Raw genomic sequence first — 18,546 nt, forward strand, 5'->3', positions numbered from 1 at the left:
TTTCTTTTAATTTCTAACGGCTTTAACATAAAATATATGATTAAGATAGAATAATTTCAAATCATCACACCAAGAAATCAATCCTGTTACCCGTATAGGTATCACTAACTTTGCCCATCAAAATTTAAATTGTGATCTTTTCATGATTTTCTTTCTTTTACCTTAAAGAACATGGATTACTCACTCTTAAGTAAATTTGTCAAATCAAAACTTAGATAAATAGCATAAAATGAACTAGTATTTTTTGCCTTCATTAAAAACAAAACCTTGTGATTTATCACTAAACCACGTCCTTAAACACTAGAAGGGCTCTCCTTCTCTATTAATAATAAGGGGTTGTTTGACCCGCAGGATTAAGTTGACCCCCCACGCGAATCTAGATTTAAGGTGCCCCAGTAACAATTCACATAATGTGCTGCATAAATAAACATATGAGCAGAGTAGTACATTCCAAACAGACCTTAAATATTCCAACACACACAAACTCCTATAAATACAGAAATGCATGACATACACCTTAAATAAACACCCAACAATACCCAACTCCCATGAGTACAGAATGCACTCCAAATATGCACTATAAAGACACCAAAAATTCCTAACTTATATCATAGTTTAATGAATTCGGTTCAATGATCCTCCAGTTTGTAGAGCAACCAGATTCCCATTGACTTTTTGAAGCAATTCTTGCAGCCACATCCTCGTCACTGGATCCTCCTGATAACATAACACGAGAAAACCACTCATGGCCAGAAAAAGTAAGTGTGTGGCCAGAAAATAAATGCTTCCTGATCACTAACGGAGAAGCACAGGAGGGGAGAGTGGGGGTGGGGGGTGGGGGGCCAAGTATTACGTACGCGAAGACAACTGTTGAAGGTGGTATCTCTAAGCATATCGGGAAGACAAGTTCTCAGTGCATCACATGCCCTGCCATAAGCCATGCACATCACCTTTAGCCTTCGATATATAGAAAGCCCATAGAGGATTGTGATATATCACGCATAAGAAGTTGAAAGGAAAATCAGGATGGTGATAGACAAAAAACTAACCTTTGATTATCCGACAGACGAAGATAGCATCTAATTATGTATTTTAGCAATCTAGATGAAGGTTGTTCAACAAGTTCACCAACCATATTCCCTAAAACTTGCGCTACATCAAAAAACTTTACCGCTCTGGTACAGATGTAATCCAGACCCACATCATCTAGAAGCAATTTTTGCAGAATGAAAGTTGCAACCTATCGGCATTAAATTAGATGCATGCAAATCTATTTAAGTCGAGGGCAGATGAAACTGGAAACAGGCTTTGGAGAAGCACTAACTGTTTTGGATAGTTCACATCCAATGTCCATCGAGCGCAGGAAACTCAGAATTATCTCTGGTGAAAGAAGAGCACGGATAACTTCAGTATCATCTGCCTACGCAGAGAAAATCAAAAGAAATAAAGTGGCTTCAGAAAAACAATTTATTACGGTAGGTTAAAAATGCCAAAAATAGCATCTTTAGCTACTGATATTAAAACTAATCATGGTTTCCTTTTCATATGTGGTCATCCCCAGTAGATATGATCATGAATGAAATCTTTATATGAACGATAAAATTAGAAAAGAGACGCATGAAGTTTAGTAGACTTATTACCTTCACGAGGGCGCCAATGACACCTAAGCTAGAAAGCCTCAAATATTCAAAAGGTCTAGACTTGCTTCTTGTAACAAGAAAAGGGTACAAATACAAAGGAATACTTGCTGCAAAGAAGAAAGCTGTCAGAAGGATTTATTCAAGGGAAACCATATATCACAAGTAATGGATAAGATGAATCCAAATATAAGGTCTTTATATGTAAATCAAATTCTAATTATCCTCCAAAGATTTATCAAACGAATGCAAACCGACATTAACTTGATACTAATTGGATCATAATCTTTGACTTGTGACTGTAGAATTATTTTTGACCAGTAAATAAGAGTTTTATTAAGTGAAATTCACTAAGCGGAGTGCCTGTGGAATAAGAGATGTAACTATGAGGAGTGCTGAGATTTTTGTGTTCGTGTAATTGCTATGGAAAAGAAGTAAATCAACATAGGCAACGATATTCTAGTTTTTCAAGGCAAAGCTTATTGCCATTGACAAACAGATAAGAGAATCTTTACCACTGAGTAATGACATTTTGGTGTCCGGATGAGAGGCTACACATTGCAAAATAGAAAGCAATGAAAAACTATTTCAGTGGGAAGGAAGGAAGATTTGACCTTGACCAGCAAAAGTGAAAATAATTTAATCTCAAAGCACTTATACTATAATAACAGCAGATATTTAGAAGTGATACCTGCCAAGCTCCAAAAAAGAAATAAAAGTTTAAAATACTTTACTACAAGTTTTTTTACAAGAGAAAGTTAAAAAATGTGAGCACCAACCCACCTGATACATATAACACAACCCCAAACATATTCAATTTTCTGCACATAATGCAAACATTTAATCATTATAAAGAAATCATATAATGACAATAACTCATTACTTCAAATATCACAAACAAGAATGAATAGCAGAAACAGTATCGGTAATCACCGAGTAAAAGTAAAGAAGGAAAATAAGTTTATATACCTGAAGAAGTGCTAGTACATTACAAACTCTATTTGATTGTGCAGGAGTCAGGTTTGGCGGTGTCAAAAAGGGGTATATAGAAATTAACTCCTGCAAACATGCATAGTAACATTTACAGACTTACAAAAATAACTAGTAACTTCCACGCTATAAGTCTTAAGGGATAAAAATCAAATAGTTGGACAGAAAATGTCTACAATAGAAGTTCAAGAAATACAAGTAAATAGCTGAGAGAATAGAAGTCCAAAATCTCCTCATGGTAGAAAGAGTTAATTTAAACAGAATCAATAGATGCTGGCTCTGATATAGTAGCTTCTCTTTACCATCTAAGTTGGGCCAAGGTATAAAAACATTAAACTGAGATTAGATTTAAATAATAGAATAGTTTCTCCTCGTGGTGGTGATTTTTCTTTTTTCTTTTTTGAGTTAATGTCTCCTCGAAGTGGGATTCTAGCTCCATCATCTGTTCAATCTATATCTACAACCTACAAATATGGAAAAGCACACTGGAATTCCATTTTACTCCAAATCATTTGATTTCATTTATGTTATAAAGCAACCCAACATATACAATGAAAATGGCATACATTGTCTAGTTTCCATTATTAAACAATCAACCTTGCTATGAGCTGACTACAAATTACAACAAGGGACGCACCCATGGACCAATGTGGGACTAGCCAGAAATTTCACAAAACTCTTTTATCATCCGTACAAATATTTTTCTAAAAAAACTAGAACTCTACAAGACATTTTCAATTTTAACCATTTGAATACATCAGTAACCCAATCAAAAAGGTCATTAAGATGTTTCCTAGACAACTTTGTTGTAAAGGTCATTCAATGCTTCCTTATATTCCTCACTTTCAATGGTGCAGTGTGAATCATCTGTAATCACTGAAGAAATGCTGGAATTACAGTGCAGAGTGGTACTTTAGCATTCATGTGCATATGGGAGATGAGATTAAAAGGATAAAGGGCAGCCAAGTGCAAGCATCAGAGAGATGATAGATGAGATAAACTTTAGAATTATAATGAAACATTTCTCGAAGTACCTGTAGGAGTACAACGGAAGTACCAAATGAGTTGCACAACAAGGGGGCCAAATCATGGAAAAGTTCCCTCTTCTGGAAAAGAAAAACAAGTCGTCAGTGTCATTTTTCATCTAAATTTTCAGCGAAATCCAATAACAATTCAACACTCTAAAGTAATAGTCATCAAAATCTAGAATCTGCAAGTAAAATTATTCAAAAATTATTCTTAAACTTTAGCCCTAAGAGGTAAAAAAAATCCTAACTCCTAAATTCTCTATTAAAAAGAAACTTCCAGAATCAAATTATTCAAAAATCATGCTCTATCATTTAACTGAAGTGAAATTAAAGTCTCAATTGATAGTTTAAGAGAAACCTGAAAGTAAATCATTGAAATGAGAAGAATAAACCTTAGAAAGTTCTAGAAGAGCGCGTTCACGACGAACGTGGTAACGAAGATTGAGAACAAGTTGTTCAGCAACTTGCATTTGGTGATCCATAGTAATCGAGGCTCCACCACCATGAGACGACGATGATGCTCCTCCTCTGCTGCCACCGCCAACTGAGAGAGATAGAGGTACGGTTTTTGCCATTTTTACCTTAATCGTATCCCTTCCTATCACTCACTTTACCTTTTTTTTTCTCCTTTTATATTTCTACCCCCAAAGACTACAACCCGCCCCGCAATCTCAAAATTAATAATTTCATAAAAAGAAAAAAATTCTAATCTAACAAACATAAATGGTCCTTGTCCTTATATCACCAACCTGTAATGGCAAAAGACCCATAAGCACCCAATTTTCCACTCAAATCACTGAGAAGTGAAAATGGTCAGATTTGGGCAAAAAGAGTGTTATTCACAATGACATGTGTCAACTAACCTCGACCCTCTACCGAAAGTGTGAAGGAAAAAAAGGGAATCCAACCAAATTTTCATCTGTTACCTCTGGTTTTGTGCAACTTCATCGTTTTTACTTCAACCCCCCACCCCTACAAAATTTGTTGTTTTCGATCCGCCCTCATGAACCCCCTTACCCCACATAATTTGTTATTGTTTAATCTTCATCAAGAAGTTTTCAAGCAAAATACTATTAGACAATTAATCCCTACTACATAGATTGCAGTACTACCATTTATTTCCTAAACATGCTTGTTGCATTTTGAATTTTAATTGTGGTTCAAGCATTTCATTACTACCTCCGTTTCGTTTGTTTCATATTAAGTAGTGATTTAATACATCAACATACCCAGTGAATTCCCACAAAGTGGGGTCTGAGAAGGATAGTGTGTGCACAGAACTTACCTCTACCTCTTGAAGGTAGAGAGACGGTTTTCGAAAGGCCCTCGACTCAAGAGAAGCAAATCGGAGTACTAACTGGAAGGAAAAATGGCAGTGAAGAAAAACATGACAACTAATATGAGAGTAATGTAGATTGTAGAGAATATACACAAAGAATCTATAACATCTAATAAGGTGCGACCACTTAAATATAGTAAATAACAAATGATCATATAGACCAAAATCCAAAGACTACATGAGTAGGCCAATCATACGATAGAGATCAGACATGGCGCTCTACCACCAAGCTAAAGACTACAAACTCTACAAGAATAGACTAAAATTGAGACAACATACACTACCTACCAACCTTCAATCCTTATATGCGACCTCCATATCCTCCTATCTAAAGTCATGTCTCGGTAAGTTGAAGATGAGTCAAATCCTATCTAATCACCTCTTCCCAATACTTCCTCGGCCTACATCTGTCGCTCCTCGCCCCGGGACATCCAACTGCGATTGGTAAATAACACAACACATTTCTAGAGGAAAGATGTTTTACCTCTAAAAATTAACAAGCATACATAATGACTGCACAGGCACCACTTTGCTTGCAGCAAAAATCACTAAAACATGAAACAGACGTATGACTTGAGTCAATTTGATGCAAGGTTTACTAGGATAACTAGCTTTTCATGAAATTAAAAAAAAAGGGCAGCCCGGTGCACTAAAGCTACCGCTATGCGCGGTGTCCGGAGAAGGGCCCCACCACAAGGGTGTATCGTACACAGCCTTAGCTTTGCATGAAAATGGGTTCGATAAATAACAATTAAAGCCCCTTGTATGCTAGCACTGAGGCTGTACATTATATACACTTACTAATAACCAATAAGCCGGCAAGACTCAACTCTTTAATTCCTCATAATTATTGTCAAGTTATAATAGAAATCCAAAGAAGTATAGAGAACTCATAGACCCAACCTAACTAATTAAGATTCAGGCATAGTTGATTGATACACTGGTAATCTCAATCTAGAAAGAAAACAAAATAAAGTTCTTATAAGATTCATGGCCAACACATACTTAAATAGTATGAAAGAAACTGACCACCCAAAAAACATTCACATCAAAGGAGCAATCCAAATATACAGACCCCATTACCAACCCCACAATGTCTGCAAGAACCTTTGGCGCTTTTATCAGTCCTTCATCCCCTCATGTTGCACTGTTGTCATGAATTCCTTCACCTACGCACAAATTCAAAGTTTTCTCTATCGTAATTTCTCTAAAAAACTATTGTAATCAGTTGACGATCTTGTGCTAGAAAATACGCGATGACAAACTGTTACCAAAGGCAAATGAAGTGTCATATGCAATGGCTAACTGGAATCTTTACTATCTGAAACAAGTACGACCTTAAAACTTTAAAGACTTACAGAATGAAGCAAAAGGGACATACATATTGGATAAGATGCAAGTGTCAGATTTCAAAACTAGACAAGCCAAACCAAAGAAATTTTTAGATTAAATTCCTTTCGTAATTTTTGGAAACTTGCTTATATGATCAATCCATATAATAATTGGGAGGAGTTCTCCCAAGTTCATATTTTCTATTTTGTTTACTTTTATAAAGGAAGTTACTCTCTAACATGGAGGAGTCCTCCACAACTTAGACGGCCACATTATACTTTGAGCATTTATCTCTCTCTATATATATACATTTTTAAAGACCTTAAAGTGTAAAAAGGGAATACCTTCTTTTATAATATCATGAGGTAAATGGTCATCCCCCTTCCTTCATGTATAAACAGTATAATACACAAATTACCCACTTAAACTAATTCGGAAAAGCCTATTACACGCTTTAACTGTACGGACATTCTTTTACACTCTATTCTCAAGGGATTATTTATCCATTTTTCAAAATTTTCAACATTAATACACGAGGCACAGGTCAATATCTAACCAGTGCCATCAATAGGTGGATTAGTCTTTTTCTTTAAATGTTTACTTCTATACACTCTCTATTCGACGCTTAATAAACACCTCTTTGCTTGATAGATACTCCCTCCACCCCACACCCCAGTCCCAGAATACTTGCCACTATTCGCTTTCAAGAGTTAAACTATATGAACTTTGACCAACATTTTAAGATATATCTCTTCACCGATAAAGGAGATTTGCAACTTGTAGTACTTTTGATAGTATTTGAATATTTAAATTTTAATTTTAAAATATTGTATTAATCTAGTCCAATTTAGCTTCGAGATTAGCGAAACTAGCTCTCGAGAAATGAAAAGTGACAATCATTTTGAGCAGAGGGAGCAATTGCAACAAAACTTAAACTACGGAACAATGTGAAGTAGATACATATAAGCTAAACACTTACAAAAGAGAAGAATCAGTTAATGATAAATAAATCTATAATGTACTTTCTCGTCGAGGATTGTTGAATAGCGGCAGAGGAACTTGCAGAGGCCGTGGCGGACAGCACCTCTAGCAAGCTTTTCCGTACTTTCTTATAATATGGGGGTGCAACATCGGTGAACAAAGAATGGATCTTGGGTCTAACTCAAACTCAAAAGCTAGCTCATGAGGGAAGATTGCCCAAGTACATATAAGGAGATCAATTACCCATCACTTTCTGACGTGATACATTTTCGGTATCCACAGATTTTTTATAATTGTTCCAAGTTATTTATGACTTGTTGGGACTGATAGTTCGATTAACATGCAGTTGTTTTAGAATTTCATTAATATCTAATATATTTTGAAATATTTGATTTAAATTGTCATTTGGTAAAAATATAATTTAGTATCCTTCTAAAAAAAATTTGATATTGATAACATTTTTTAAGTGATGATATATTTATATTACTTTATAATAGTTTTAATAGTGTATTAATATTTTAAACGAAGATAGTAAATTTAGATATGTTAAAATATTATTATTATATAATAGAGGTTTAATTAGAAATAATTTTCAATTAATTTTGGTACATTCAAAATATTATATTTATTTTAGAAAAAATGCATCAAAACCCCTCATGAACTTGTCCACTTAACTCACTTTAGCACTTAAACTAAAATACTAATATTATATACATACATACATACATACATACATATATATATATATATATATAAAAAAAAAAAAAAAAAATTTCCTCTTCTTCACCCATCCCACCCCTAAACCTGCCAACAGCCCCACCCCACTCCTCCTTCGCCAAATCCTTTCCTATTTTAAACACAGTAATTGTCACCTTTTCTATCTAAGTTCTGTTTAAATCCTTGTTGTTTTTTCATGTTTTATAATCTGTCCCTTTGATAATTCTACCAAGAATTGGGACTCCTCATGGAACCCAAATTTCTTCTTTCCTCAACATCAACACCCTTTGTTCCAAATGGAGCTTTTCCCTTTTCCCTTTTCCCTTTCCATAAATCATCTTTTATTCAGCACAACATTTTGGAAAGACTCAAATTTTAGGTAAAAGTTTAGTTTTTGGAGTCAAGAACGAATTTTTATGTAATTTGGAGTGTGATGCACTCTCCGTTGTGAGAGTTGTATTATATATTAAGGTGTGAAATTAATACATTTTAAAAATGTTAAGAGGTAAATAAGTAGAAGTTTAGTTTAAATGTTAAAGTAAGTTGAACAGACAAGTTTAGGGGGTTTTTTGATGCTTTTTCTCTTTATTTTACCATGATACTAAGTGGCAGGATGCCACAATTTGGATATGATTAGTGGAGAATTAGGCGATGGCTCGGTATTTAAGTAATTGTTAGCTAAACTCGTGACAAAAATACTTACAATTGTAATAGTTACCTTGTTTTCCTCAAACAATATATTCTGCTGCTTGGTGTAAGGCTTATCAATTTAAGTTTTAAAGAATAAATTTACTCATTGTATTTAATTTTCAAAAAGAAATTAAGTTGTTCAAGCTCGGGTTTTAGTAGGGCACTATTTGAAGGTTTCGTAGAAAGACATTTAAGCTTTGGCGTTCAGGTAGCCTATGCTTACCCTATTGTGAACTATTATGCAAGCTTTGGATAAGTACTTGTAGTTGCGTACCACTTGATATATATAACATGTCTTATTTATCCGGATTAGGAATCCGTTTCAGTAAATTTTGATATTTTGTCTTTCAAATATAATCTTGCGTCTATCGCTTTAGGACGTGAAATTAAATTGTAAAACCTTAAATTTTCCATTAAGACATGTGTACGGTAATTAGACGTATTTTAGCTTCTGTTAAGGTTCAGTATATACTTTATTTCTGTCATTGATTGTAAATTTGGATACCACGTTGACATTGTTATGGTATGGTATGGATCTTAATATTACAGTTGGGTATGGTTACTATGAGTTCTGGTTCGAGTCGGCATCTGATTACGATTGTGGTTCCTTTGAGTTCCGGTACAAGTTCGACATCTGATTATGATTGTGGTTCCTTTGAGTTCCGGATCGAGTCCGGCATCTGATTATGGTTGTGATTCCTTTGAATTCCGATTCAAGTCCGACATCTGATTATGGTTGTGGTTCCTCTTAGTTTCGGTTCGAGTCCGACATTTGATTATGATTTATGTTGTATATTATATATGTGGCCTCTCATTATTACCCACTGTGTCCAGTTCGAATCTGGCACGTGTCCTCTTGTTATTATCCATCACTATCGGTTCGAGTTCGGTATCTGACCTCTCATTACTACCTATTGGTGCCAGTTAAGTCTGGTGCACATCTGGATGACTACTACGATTTCTTGGGATCAGTTCAGTTACGAATTATTTATATTTGTTTTTATTACTTCTTGTGTGTCCCATCGGCTTATGGGGGTACGATTGGGTTAATTGTCTTCTTCAGCGTGCCTAGCGGCCTTATGAGGGTCCAGTTAGGTTAGTTTGATTTGTCCGTTATTACTGCATTACTTATTTTTTGTATCGCTTATATTTATTCCTTTACAGTGTAGCTTGGTAGTTGTTTACCTTTCTATCCCTATTTACTGATGACTCCAATTACGCCCTCACATTGTAGTTATACCTTTTTTGTATTGAGCTCAGTCGTTCGATGATGCCTACTGAGTGTCCGTTGCTTTGGTACTCATACTACACTTCTGCATCTTTTCCCTGATGCAAATGCGAGTAGTCGCAGCCGACATTGACGTGATTCCTACCTTTCAGTACTGATTCAGAACAAGATGAGCTTACTATCGTCCGAGGCTAATCCTCCTCTATCTACTCTAGTTTAGTCTTTTGTACACGAGACGGTTTATATATATTGGATATATTTTGGACTCTATCTACTACTCTAGTATATTTTAGTATTGGCTCTAGTACTGACCTTACCAGGTCTTGAGAGAGATTCATTTGTGTGTTTGGTCCTTTTCCTTCCCTCGTTTTAGTATATGATATATGTTTCCTTTCTATTTGTTACTTGTTATTACTATTGTTATCATTATACGTGATCTTTTCTAATTTCTGCCTATTAGCCCGTATTCCGAGCTATGGCTTGATTTGCCTACTGGGGATAAGGTAGGCGCCATCACGACTTGAAAAAAATCAGGTCGTGACAATAATTACCAAATTTTTCGGTTTGGTAATTCGATATTTTATGTCCAGCTCTAGTTGCAAGTGCCATTTATAAAAAATATACTTTATTATTTATAGTGATTTACAAACTTATTGTAGAAACTTATTATGAATTCGTTCAATAACAGATTAATATTCATAATAATTCACATAAAATATGCACAGAAATGCATTCCTAAGTATGTGCCTTAAATACACCAATAAAAGATCCTATGAAGTTCTAATTCAAGTCCTAGTTGTATGAATTCAGTTCACAAGCATATGATCAAATCCTCCAGACTGTAGAGCAACCCGATTCCCGCTAACGTTATGAAGCAATTGTTGCAGCCACCTCCTCGTTGTTGTATCCTCCTGATAACACACGCGAAAAACCCACGCGTTGTCAGAGAAAACAACAACGATCTAATGCCGGAAAAGGAATGCTACTTATGTTGCTAAGTATTACGTACACGAAGACAACTGCTGAAGGTGGTATCTCTAAGCATATCAGGAAGACAAGTTCTTAGCACATCACACGCCCTGCCATAAGCCACATCGCCTTTAGCCTCATAAAAATGAGAATGCGCAGAGAGGATTGCGATATATCACACACAAGCAAAGCTGAAAGGAAAACCGGGATGGTGATATACAGAAAACTAACCTTGGATTATCCGACAGACGGAGATAGCACCTAATTATGTGTTTTAAGCAACCTTGATGAAGGTTGCTCGGCAAGTGCACCAACTATATTCCCTAAAACTCGGGCTACTGCGAAAAACCTTTCCGCTGTGGTACAGATGTAATCCAGACCCACATCATCAAGAAGAATTTTTTGCACTATGAAAGTTGCAACCTGTCAAAATGATAATTTAGATGCATGAAAATCTAATGAAGTTGAGGGAGGATGTAATTCGAAACTGGCTTCGGGGAAGCACCAACTGTTTTTGATAGTTCACTCCCCATCTCCATCGTGCGCAAGCACAGGGGAATTATCTCTGTTGAAAGAAGAAAACTGATAACTTCAGTGTCATCAACCTGCCCAAAGAAAACCAAAAGAAACAAAGTACCTTAAGCTTTAGAAAAAAAATGGTTAAGGCAGCTTAAAAATACCATAAATATCATGTTTAGCTCCTGAAATTATATTTAATCATGGTTTCTTTTTCATAGTTGGTCATTCCCGATAGATATGATCATGAATGAAATCTTTATACTAACAATGGAAGTAGAAAAGGAGACGCATGAAATACAGTAAACTTATTACCTTCACGAGGGCGCCAATGACACCTAAGCTTGTAAGCCTCAAATATTCAAAAGGTCTAGACTTGCTTGTTGTATTAAGAAAAGGGTACAGATACAAAGGAATATGTGCTGCAAAGTAGAAAACTGTCAGAAGGATTTATTCAAAGAGAGAACCAAATATCACAACTATGATAGATCACAATTTCAATTATCATCACACAAAAGTCTATCCAGATCTCGAGAACACATGATGATTATGAAGTCCATTTATTTGTTTTCTTTTTCTTAAATGTACTTGTAAGCTTTGAAGGCTACAAAGCATTATACATGAAAATAATATGGGGCTGGGGTAGGTATCTAAGACTACATGTTTGTGTTGTTGCATCGGTCAGCGCTTCAAAGAACCTTAGGCCACAAACATGTAATCTTCATTTCTTCCTCTTTATGGACATCAGCGACTGTCAAGCAAAGGTCTTTATTTTGAAAAAAAAAAGTGAAAAGCACCAAGCAAGTGCCGGTTGCATAAGAAATGTATGAGGAGCGTTGAGAATTTTTATGTCCCTGCCATTGTTATGGAAAAGAATTTGCATTCACAAGCAACTGCGAATCAACATAGTCAACAATTTTCTAGCTTTCCGACGACATTCCACCTAAAAGCACAGTCAGAAAAGGCTTTTTTGTAGTTAAAGAAAGCCAAGCTTATGACCACTGACACACAAATAAGAGAACTTTAATAAAAGAGGAAGAGAATCATTACCGTTGAGGAACAACATTCTAGTGTCAGGATGAGAGGCTACGCACTACAAAATAGAAAGCGATGAGAAGCTATTTCAATAGGAAGGTTAAAAGATTTGACCTTGACCAGTAAAAAAACCTAATTAACAGAGGCATAGTGGGAATATGTTAGAGTGGGTAAAATTTCTACACTGGTTGGGGGTTGGGGAAAGGACTGGTATTTTACTTATATGGACTTGGGTAATCCTCACCTCTTGAGCTAGCTTTTGAGGTTGAGTTAGGCCCAAGATCCATTCTTTATCATGGTATTAGAGCCAGGGTCAGGTCCATTCCCGTTTAGGCTCCCGGTCCACGCACCAGTGCCAGTTGGGCCTGGGCGTGAGGGGGTGTTAAAGTGGGTAAAATTCCCACACTGTTTGGGGAATGGACTGATAGTTTACTTATATGGACTTGGGTAATCCTCACCTCTTGAGCTAGCTTTTGAGGTTGAGTTAGGCCCAAGATCCATTCTTTATCACAATACAATCAGGGGCGGACCCGCCCCTTTGGTAGGGGTTCATCCGAATCCCCTTCGACGGAAAAATATATCATTTATATATGATTAAAATTATATTTTTATGTATCTATAGTAGGTGTTGAACCCCCTTCCGCTAAGTTTTCTTCAAATATTGAACCCCCTCGGTTGAAATCCTGGCTCCGCCTCTGAATATAATTACATCTTAAAAGCACTTATATATGATAACAACAGATATTTGGAAGTGATACTTGCCATGCTCCAAGAAAGAAATAAAATCCAAAACTACTTCACTGCTAACAGGTATTTTTTTTACAAGGAAAAAGAAAAATTTTGAACATCTTCCAGTCAGTTGCATTCACCCTCACCTCTCCTGATACATATAACGCAAACCCAAACCTATCCAATTTTCTACACCTAATGTTGGGCATTTAATCATTATAAAAGAAATCATATAATGACAATAACTCATTACTTTAAGATCACCAACATGAAAGAATAATAGAGACAAGCATCAAGAATCATTGAGAGAAAGTCCACAAGGAAAAGAAGTTAATATACCTGAAGAAGTGCTAGTGCATTACAATATTGGATTGCGCAGGAGTTAGGTTTGGCGGCGCCAAAACAGAGTAGATAGAAACTATCTCCTGCAAACAAGCAAAATTTAACGTTTACAAACTTATAAAAACAGCTAGTAACTTCCACGCTATAAGTAAAATTAAAAAAGAAACAAGGACGTTAGACAGAAATTGTCCACAATAAAGTTCAAGAAATATGAGCGAAATAGTTGAAAGAATATAAGTCCAGAATCTCATCATGGTAGAAAGAGTTATTTTAACTGGACCAATAATATAGGCTCTGATAAAGCATACAACCACCTACAGATTGTAGCTTCTGTTTATCATCTAAGTTGGTCAAGGTATAAAACAGTTAAATTGAAATTAGATTTAAAAACAGTTTGTACACATACAATGAAAATGACACGTTCTGTCTAGTTCCCATTATTGGAAAATCAATCTTGCTATGCGCCAAGTGCAAATTACAACTAGGGACGCACCCCATGGGCCAACATGAGACTAGCTCCCACTCCCACCCCAACCAGAAATTTCACAACATATTTTATCATCCTAAGACTCTACAAGATGTTAAGGGAAACAATATATGACTCTACAACACATTTTCAATTTTAACAATGTGATTTACTCAATAACCCAATCAAAAGGTCATTAAGATGTTTCCTTGACAGCTTGGTTGTAAAAGGTCTTACAGATGCTTCCTTTTATTCCTCACTTTTAATGGTGCAGTGTGAAGACTGAAGTATCTGTAATCACTAAAGAGATGTGCAGTGGGCAAGAATCTGAGAGATGAGAGATGAGAGATGAGAGATGAGACTAACTCAGAAGTATAATGAAACATTTCTCGAAGTACCCGTAGGAGTGCAGCGATAGTACCAAATGAGTTCCACAACAAGGGGGCCAAATCCTGGAAAAAGTTCCCTCTTCTGAAAAAGGAAAACAAAGGCAATAAATGTTTTTAGGTAAATCTAAATACTTATTTTAGCAGAACAACAAAATGGTAACTAATCCAAAACGCCAATTATTTGCTGATCCACATATACACAGATATGAGCACATTGCGGAAGAGAAGTGAGCAGCAAAATAGAAATATAGGGGTCGAACAGAATCTTCGTGAAAATGCTCTTCTAGAACATTCTAAGGTTTATTCTTCTCACTTCAACGACTTACTTTCATGTTCCGTTTGAATTGTTGCATCATTTTACTCTCTCTATGGACTCCTTGGGCATGATTTTGTGAGACTCAATTCTGAAATTACAGTAAAGTTCTGTGTAATTGAGAGCTTAGGACTTAGGGCTTCTTCTATGTTTTAGGGCTAACTGGATTCACCGAAAATTGAGATGGAAAATGATGCTGATGATTGCCCAATGCACCTATTTTATGCTTGTTAAGAATTGTAGGAGCAAAAAGAGGTTCACTTCCATGTTTCATTTTAAGGTCGTATTGTTTTATTATTTCTAAGAACTCCTAGGGCATGATCTTGTATAATTCGATTCTGGATTGCGGTGAAGTTTCTCTATAATTGAGAGTTTAGGACTTGAGCTTCTTTCACATCTTAGGGCTAAAGTTTGAGAATAGTATAAGACCACAAATACTAGGTTTTGATACCTATTATAGTCATCAAAATCAAGTATCTCCATTCATCTACTATTCTCAAACTTTAACCCCAAGAAATCCTAAGTCCTAAACTCGCAATTATACATAACTTTACCGTAATCCAGAATTGAATTACACAAAATCACTCCCGGCGAATCTATGGAAGGAATAACCGATAGTCAAACAAAACAAGTTAACCCCTCAACTTCATTTTTCTCCTATTCTCAACAAGCATCTAAGAGGTACATTCGCCCGTAGACAAGGTCATTTTCCATCTCAATTTCGCGGTGAATACAATTACAATTCAACTCTACGAAGTGATAAGCATCTAATAGTCACCAAAACCAAGTATCTCAATCCTCCTACTATTCTCAAAGACTCAAACTTTAACCCTAAGACATAGAAGAAACCCTAAGTCCCAAACTCTTAATTATACATAACTTCACCGTAATCCTTAACTGAATTATACAAAATCATCCTCCATGAGTCGATAGATAAAATAAAATGAAACCATACAACAATATTTTTCAGCTCAATTTTCCAAAACTTTTCAGCTCAGTTTTACATCTATATTTTCCATCTAAATTTTTCAGCTCAATTTACCATCTCAATTTTCCATCTTAATTTTTCAGCTCAATTTACCATCTCAATTTTCTTACACTTTTCAGCTCAATTTGCCATCTAAATTTTTCACCTCAATTTGCCATTTCAATTTTCCATCTAAATTTTTCAGCTCATTTGCCATCTCAATTTTCCATCTAAATTTTTCAGCTCAATTTGCCATCTCAATTTTCCATCCAAATTTTTCAGCTCAATTTACCATCTCAATTTTTCCATCTAAATTTTTCAGCCCAATTTTCCATCTAGATTTTTCAGCTCAATTTACATGAAAACCCTAACGCCTAAACTCTTTGCCGTAATTACATAATTGAATTACACAAAATCATGCCACGACGAGTCTATAAAAAGAATAAATAAAACGATACAAACAGCAAAACAAAAACATGAAAATAAACCTCTGAAATTGAGAAACAAATACTAAACCTTAAAAAGCTCTAGAAGAGCATTTTCACGAAGTTCAGGATTGCTTAGATCAAGCACTAGCTGCTCCGCCGATTGCAGCTTCCGCTCTAGACAACGACGATGTTCCTCCTCCGCCACCGCCTCCGATACCTCCGACACTGACGCCGTTGCCTGCGCCGCCTATGCCCCCGCCGCCGATGATACCTCCGCCGCCGCCGATGCCGAGTGAGAGAGCCGGGGGTAAATTTGTCATTTTGGGCTCTCTTTTTTTTCTTTTGCTTTTTGTGTACTGCGTTCTCTCCTTTTATACTGTTTTTTTCATTAAGAAAAAGACAAAATTGCCACTGTTTGATTTAAAACGTATATAGTATAGCAATATAAACGTGATATTCACGTGAAGTGTGATATACTTTTGTTAAGCTAAGTATTTTTACGTGATCAAATTAAAATTTTGTTTTTTCATTTTAAAGAAAAAGTAACGTAATGTTATGAAATATAAAGAAAAAATAAGAAGAATAAATAATAAGAGTAGAGAAAATAGAGAGAGTAATTTTTATTTCTCAAATTCTTTATTTATAGGGAAAATACTCCTAGTTTCTGACTAAAAGTCAGATACTTATGATAGATATCAATTAGATCTCATTAGATTTTGATAGACATTCAATATAATATAAATATATTTATAACACTCCCCTGAATGTCTGGATAGATAATATGTCTCGTTAAAACCTTACTAGAAAAAATTCAATAGGAAAAAAAATCTATTGAAGAAAAAAGAGTACACATCTCTTATATCAGCTGTCTCATTAAAAACTTTACAAGAAAATCCAATGGGACAAAACCTTGTAAGAAAAAAAGAGTACAACGCGGATTAACTCCCCCTAATGAGAACATCTTTGAACTTTTGCATCCCGATTTTATGCACCATCTTCTTAAAAGTTGTAATTGGAGAAGACTTGGTGAATAAATCAGCCACATTTTCACTTGAACGAATCTGTTGCACGCTAATATCACCATTCTTTTGTAGCTCATGTATGTAGAAAAGTTTTGATGAAGTGTGTTTCGTTCTATCTCATTTTATTAATCCTCCATTAAGATGTGCTATGCATGGTGCATTATCTTCGTATAAAATTGTGGATAGATTGTCATATTTTACATCACATTTCTCTCGAATGAGATGTATTTTGGACCTCAACCATACATATTCTCGGCTTGCTTCATGAATAGCTAATATCTCAGCATGATTCGATGAAGTGGCTATGATAGACTGCATTGTATATCTCCAAGTTATTGCAGTATCAATACATATGAACACATAGCCTATTTGAGACCGAGCTTTATGTAGGTCAGATAAGTATCCAAAATCAGCATGACCAATAAGATCGGTACTGCAAACTTGCTAACAAATTAACTTAAAAAATGTTATATTGGGCCTTATAGTATTTGCAAATACATTAGTGCATCAATTGCACTAAGATATGGTATTTCATAACCAAGGAGATCCTTATTCTTTTCTTGAGGTCAGAATGGATCCTTATTCAATTTTTGCATGTTTCTCATTTAAGCAAATACTTTATCGCTTTTGAAAACTCTCTGAGAGTTTCAATTATACTCAAATCATCAAATTATATCTTATGAGGATAATAAAAAGTTTTCCAGAAACTTTATATGCTTCAGGCATTTTGAATCCTTTAGGGATTTTCATATGGATATTTGTCCAGTAACAATATCCAACATGTCAAGTGTGACATCTTCAAGTGTCTGGACTGCAAATCAAATAAGTTTTATGCTTACTAAAATGCATCTTTTCAAGTCACTTGATAAATATTTCTACGTCATCATGTTTAAATTGACGTAAAATTCAGATCCTCATAATCTTTTATAATATTGCGTCAATATTGTATCAAAAATATCGTCGACGATTTCTTATTTTGTATCGATTCACAATGCGACATAACATTTTGAGATCTCATCACTTTATTATTTTTAGGTACCTAAACCTCTCATAAGGTTTCATGAAGTGTTGTGTCGTAGGCTCTTCAAGAGCACATTACCTTCTTATCATGATTATTTGCTCCTTACCCTTTTCAAGTATTATTTCATTTGGAACCGATTGGTCTATCATGCTTCACGCATGCATGGACTTTATCCTTTAAGGACACAAAATAGGAGCACTTGCAGCTAAATATGAGATGCTTTCGGTATTTGACTTGAATTATCTTTTGAATGAGGATCTGATGATAATTCCTAACATATTTCATAACTGCTTATAATCTCCCCCTTATATTAGAAAAACTAACATACATCCTTATCTTTTTTTAGGAATCCATCTCTGTGCATCATAGTATATTTATTAATCGTATACCGCACATTAAAAATATTA

At 35.2% G+C, this 18,546-nt stretch overlaps 1 protein-coding gene and 1 pseudogene across 1 annotated transcript; both read right to left on the minus strand.

Moving 5' to 3' along the window:
- Window positions 1–402: 402 nt before the first annotated feature.
- Window positions 403–7,793, minus strand: LOC107864154 (CCR4-NOT transcription complex subunit 9). The gene is made up of 9 exons (XM_016710440.2): window positions 4,048–7,793; window positions 3,662–3,733; window positions 2,615–2,696; window positions 2,153–2,203; window positions 1,641–1,747; window positions 1,325–1,420; window positions 1,050–1,240; window positions 858–927; window positions 403–717 (listed from the first exon to the last, which is right to left on the minus strand). Exons 1-9 carry the CDS (start codon window positions 4,228–4,230, stop codon window positions 616–618), a joined length of 954 nt encoding a protein of 317 aa, XP_016565926.2. The 5' UTR covers window positions 4,231–7,793; the 3' UTR covers window positions 403–615.
- A 2,757-nt stretch (window positions 7,794–10,550) lies between these two features.
- Window positions 10,551–18,546, minus strand: part of LOC107864153 — a 16,206-nt pseudogene continuing 8,210 nt past the window's right edge.

This window comes from Capsicum annuum, chromosome 3 (genome assembly GCF_002878395.1).
Source record: "Capsicum annuum cultivar UCD-10X-F1 chromosome 3, UCD10Xv1.1, whole genome shotgun sequence".
Classification (NCBI taxonomy): Eukaryota; Viridiplantae; Streptophyta; class Magnoliopsida; order Solanales; family Solanaceae; genus Capsicum; species Capsicum annuum.

Bases quoted from the DNA above. Each gene is read 5' to 3' on its own strand.
- LOC107864154 (XM_016710440.2), bottom strand. From the start codon at position 4,230: ATGGCAAAAACCGTACCTCTATCTCTCTCAGTTGGCGGTGGCAGCAGA. The intron at 1,748-2,152 runs GTAAAGATTCTC...TCTTCTTTGCAG, and splicing joins CAAAATGTCATTACTCAGTG to CAAGTATTCCTTTGTATTTG. The intron at 1,421-1,640 runs GTAATAAGTCTA...TTCTCTGCGTAG, and splicing joins TCATTGGCGCCCTCGTGAAG to GCAGATGATACTGAAGTTAT.